Consider the following 5,408-nt stretch of genomic DNA (forward strand, 5'->3'; position numbering starts at 1 on the left):
CCCACCTCTGTTAGCTCTAAGCCTATGACAACGAAATGTTGCCTCCTCTGTCGCTAGCTCTAATTAGAGCATCCATCTTCTCCCTCTCAAGACAACTCCCTCGTCGTTGGCATCACCCAATAGACAATGTTAAGGTCATCACGCCCTAATCTATATCTCAATCGCCATCATGCCTGATTCATTAGCCTTCCATCTTCTTTCATAGTTGGACACACACACAAACTGTCATCAACCTGAAACCCTGACCACTAACATTACTCGGGGTTGGCAGACTTTACCGAATCTGCTCAATCTCGCTCGATCTGCACCTTGAGATCGCTAGATTTGCTTGGTTACAACAATAAAGTTAGGAGAGAAAAAAACGAGCGAAGGCGAAGAAGAGGACATGAACGAGCATGCTATGTGTGTTAAGACAACTAGCCTCGAGACAATGACAGAAGGGCCCATGCATGTACGTATATAAGTATATATTTTTTAATTAAAATAAGTGTTACCATACGTTTTAGATAAGATCTTGTTTAATTGAGGGAAGTGAAAAGTTTTTGGCTACCGTAGCATTTTTATTTTTATTTGGTAATTATTGTCCAATTATGGACTAACTAGACTAAAAAAATTAATCTCACAAATTACAGATAAACTATACAATTAGTTTTTTTATCTATTTATATTTTATATATGTGCCGTAAGATTTGATGTGACGTAGAATTATAAAATTTTTTTAAATTTTAAGATGAATTAAACAAGGCCTAATACTTGGAAACAAATTGGACGATCGAAACTCGAGAGCCAACATAGCGATGTGGCGAGGTTCAACCAAACCGCGAGAACGAGTTGTCGGGCATTTTGCAGCTGTATTTTCTACGCCTCGTCACGTAATCGTGTTCATTTTCCGAGCAAGCTAAGCCAAGCCTAATTATTTTATTTTTTTCTTTACTCCCTTCCTTCCAAATTATAAGGCCTTGTTTAGTTCGTACCAAAACCAAAAACTTTTCAAGATTCACTGTCCCATCGAATTTTATGGTATATATATGAAACATTAAATATAGTTAAAAACAAAAACTAATTACACAGTTTGTCTGTAAATCACGAGATGAATCTTTTGAGCCTAGTTTTTCTATAATTGTATAATATTTGTCATAAACAAACGAAAGTGCTACAGTGTCTTTAACCAAAATTTTTTTAGAAACTAAATAAAGCCTAAGTCATTCCAAAAATCTTGAAGAGTCAAAGCATTTTCAAGTTTCATCAAAATTATAGAGAAAAATATAACATAAAGATATAATTAAGGAAGAATCTAATGATACTTAGTTGATATCACAATAATTAATATTTTATTATAATATATAAATTTGGTTAAATTTAGAATAATTTGATTCTTTAAGATTTTTAAAATAATTTATAATTTGGAATGGAGGGAGTAGATTTTATTTTATTTCTACAGAAAACCCACGAAATGTGAAGGGAGACGCACAAACGACTGCACGAGGCGCGAAGTGCCGCGTCGCCGCGCATTGTCGCCAAGCGGAGCGGACTGCGGACCCGGAGCTGTCAACCCAGCAGCGCGTCCGTCGCCTTTACCGACCCACCACGCCATCCCGGCATCCCTTCCCCACGCGCCGCTCGTTCGCTCACCCTCCAAATCACAAATCCCACCACCGGCCACCGCACCACCGCCGTCTATCGCCCCAACTCCCCGCCACCCTCCAGATCGTGGCGGCACCCATAATGGCCGCCTCGCCGTCGCCGCGCGCCGCGGCGCTCCGGGGCCCCTCCCTGACCGCCCTCCTCTTCCTCGTCGCCGCGGTGGTGTCGGTTCCCCCCGTGGCGGCCGAGATCCGAGAGACCGCGATCCGGGCCGACCCGCGCAGCATCATCCCGCTGGACGAGTTCGGCTTCTCCCACTCGGGCGTGCTGGAGCTCAACGTCTCCGGCATCGCCTTCGACCCGCCGGCCTCCGCGGAGCTGGACCTCTCCCAGCTCGGCTTCTTCCTCTCCACGCTCGACGCCTGGGTTCACGTCCTCCGCCAACTCCAGGACCTTGACGTCACCTGCGCGCTCCAGTCCGAGCTCGTCAAGCTCGCCTCCTCCTTCGACCTCCTCCGCCCGCCCTCCAACCCCGCCGGCGTCGAGGTCGCCCGCTCCTCCTCCTTCTCCACCGCCTTCCGCGTCAACGAGCCCGGCCAGTACACGCTCGTATTCGCCAACTGCCTCGGCGGCGGCCTCAAGGTCGACATGGACGTCCGCTCCGCCATGTACAACATCGACCAGGCTACCGGGGAGCGCCAGTACCTCTCCGCGGGGGCCTCCGCGCTGCCCTCCTTCTACTTCCTCTTCTGCCTCGCCTACGCCGGCCTCGCCGCCGCCTGGGTCGCCATCCTACTCCGCAAGCGGGCCGCCGTCTTCCGGATCCACTACTTCATGCTCGCCGTGCTCGTGCTCAAGGCGCTCAACCTCCTTGCCGAGGCCGAGGACAAGTCATGCATCGAGCGCACCGGCACCGCCCACGGATGGGACGTCCTCTTCTACATCTTCAGCTTCCTCAAGGGGATCTCGCTCTTCACGCTCATAGTGCTCATCGGCACCGGCTGGTCCTTCCTCAAGCCCTACCTGGCCGACCGAGAGAAGAAGGTGCTTATGGTGGTCATCCCCCTGCAGGTCGTAGCTAACATCGCGCAGGTGGTGATTGACGAATCTGGACCCTATGCTCGGGATTGGGTCACCTGGAAGCAGATTTTCTTGCTGGTCGATGTGGTCTGCTGCTGTGCTGTGCTCTTCCCGATTGTGTGGTCCATTAAGAACCTCCGGGAGGCTGCTCGCTCGGATGGGAAGGCTGCCGTGAACCTCATGAAGCTCACACTCTTCCGCCAGTACTATGTGGTTGTCATCTGCTACATTTACTTCACCCGTGTCGTGGTGTATGCGCTTCAGACCATCACCTCGTACCGGTACCTGTGGACTAGCGTCGTGGCCGGGGAGCTCGCGACGCTCGCGTTCTATGTCTTTACTGGGTACAAGTTCCGGCCTGAGGTGCATAACCCATACTTTGCCATTGATGATGAGGAAGAGGAGGCTGCAGCTGAGGCACTAAAGTTGGATGATGAATTTGAGCTATGAGGGTTTAGGGATTGGCATCTCCTCCATGCCAATGGTGATATTGGCGTTGTATGTCCCACCACAGGACAAGTGGCATAGGCTGGTATCTTTAGTCCATATCCTTTTGTTTCTTCTTTTGAGTTGGCTACATTTTGTCTTACTGTAATTGGGTATTGACAACAACTCTGTGTGTGTGTTAAGCAATGCAGCTTGGCTTTGCCTTAAATTTTATACACAATCATTGAGATGAGCTGTTTCCATTCTAGATGTTCACTTTGTTTATATAGTTAAAACTGAAGTTACGATACTGAATGTACTTCTGAGTTCTGACTTGCTCAAGATTATATGTATACTTTCATTTTGCTCTTATGCTATAGGAACCCCTACTTTTTATGAGGCTGAAAAAATGGACCTAATATTCAAGTGTGATGTTTCCTATGTTTGCTACTTCACTCGGAAAACAAAGATTCTGTTGCCACAAAATTACCTACAGGGAGTCGCAGGTGCTGTTCAGTTGTGTAATTTGGGCCTGTTTGGAACAATAGGGATTGGTATACAAACTTTTAGATTTGAAAAGGATTTGGAATTTGGATCCCAGTTCCAAAGTTCAAACAGACCCTTAGTGTCACTGTCACCTAGTCACATGTCTCATGTGTGCCTTGTTGTGTCCCCTTCTTGTTGCATATGTTTGGAATATTATGATGAATGTTTCACATAAGAATCCGACTTGTGTACTTTGGTGCCGTGAATTGTAACAGTGCATAATTTATGAAGAGTATGCGACTATGCTATTGTCCACAAGAAACTTGCCAACTTTTGTCAGTTTATATAATTTTACATATCAAGGAATGCGATGAGGACACATCAGAAGTTCGGAGTTTTGACTTGGGCTGAGATATTAGGACATTCCAATTTTTTAGGTACAGGTCCAATGGTCCCAATTTTCTCTTTAGCCTAGTAATAGACACTTATGGTAATTTTGAAATTAGTTGGTACCACTATTTTTTGTTATTATTCCTTTTTCATTTATTGCTGACTTGAAGTTGATCTGGGCTTTGTATAGGCCTTGTTTAGTTCCAAAAAATTTTGCAAAACAGGCACTGTAGCATTTTCGTTTGTATTTGACATATATTGTCCAATCATGCACTAACTAGGCTCAAAAGATTCGTCTCGTCAATTTCGACCAAACTGTGCAATTAGTTTTTATTTTCGTCTATATTTAATACTCCATATATACGTCTAAAGATTCGATGTGACGGGGAATGTGAAAAATTTTGCAAAATTTTCTGGAAGTAAACAAGGCCATAGAAGTACCTCATACTGTACATCTGTTGGGAATTGAATGTTCAAAATCCTTCTCCTTCATCCTTCTATTAGTGGCCTGGTATCTCTTCAATACCTGATCATTTGACTGGGTGCCTCTTTTACATTGTCTGAGACTGTAAGTCACTGCTCCACTCACTTTGTAGTTTGAAGATTCCGTTGAAGTATTGCATATTAGAAGAAAGACCCCAGTTGCATTGATGTTTGAACTAGGACGTGTTTTCAAATTTTAGAACTGTTGAGAGGAGGGAGTGAGTGAGTGAGGGAGGGAGGGAGAAGTAGGAGCACACTTGACAATGATAGATTGTTACTAGCAGGGGCGAATCTAGGCCAGATGACTATCAGGGTCTTGTTTGAAAATAGGTGGGGTCATTAGGAACTATTAGCACTATATGCACTAATTTTCCATTGGAATCCTAAAAATCTGTCGTGCTTGACTGACCCCGATGACAAACTGTAGCTCTATCCTGGTTATTAGAACAATATTCCATGTTGTTTCAATTAGTTTATCTTGGTTTACATATAATATACAAGGTAGCTCTTCTCATCGCCAAATATGCCATTAAGTTCTGTCAGCTGCCAGCTTCCAGCTTCCAGCTTCAGAATTCTGGAATGAGGACTGAGAACCTTTGAACATCTTCCTAATTTGGTACTTTATTTTGGATTGGATTTAATTGATAGGTCGCTTCAGTTTCTTAGCAGCAACGCTTCATTTTGTTGACTTTCTTTTTTGTATCTGCAAGACCATTTTAGAAGTTTTGCCCTTAAGTATTCATTTTCGTGATTAATGGAAACAAAACTTGGTAGTTACTATTTGGATTTATGAGCTTTTCATCTCCCATTTGTGAAACTGGATTTAGTATTTAACTTGGTGTGGATTGCCAGTAAGTTCATTCCTCTCTCAGTCTCTCAGCACAGATTCAATGGGCTTCCACTGGTACTGCCTTTGGCCTGGCCCAGGCTTGCTTGGGCTCTTGGCAGCTTAATGTTAG

General features: G+C 44.8%; 1 protein-coding gene across 1 annotated transcript; it reads left to right on the forward strand.

Moving 5' to 3' along the window:
- On the forward strand, positions 1,422 to 3,409 carry LOC8069066 (protein GPR107). Its single transcript, XM_002436371.2, has one exon. The coding sequence runs from the start codon at positions 1,726 to 1,728 to the stop codon at positions 3,112 to 3,114; it is 1,389 nt and encodes a 462-aa protein (XP_002436416.2). The 5' UTR covers positions 1,422 to 1,725; the 3' UTR covers positions 3,115 to 3,409.

Source organism: Sorghum bicolor, chromosome 10 (genome assembly GCF_000003195.3).
Source record: "Sorghum bicolor cultivar BTx623 chromosome 10, Sorghum_bicolor_NCBIv3, whole genome shotgun sequence".
Lineage (NCBI taxonomy): Eukaryota > Viridiplantae > Streptophyta > Magnoliopsida > Poales > Poaceae > Sorghum > Sorghum bicolor.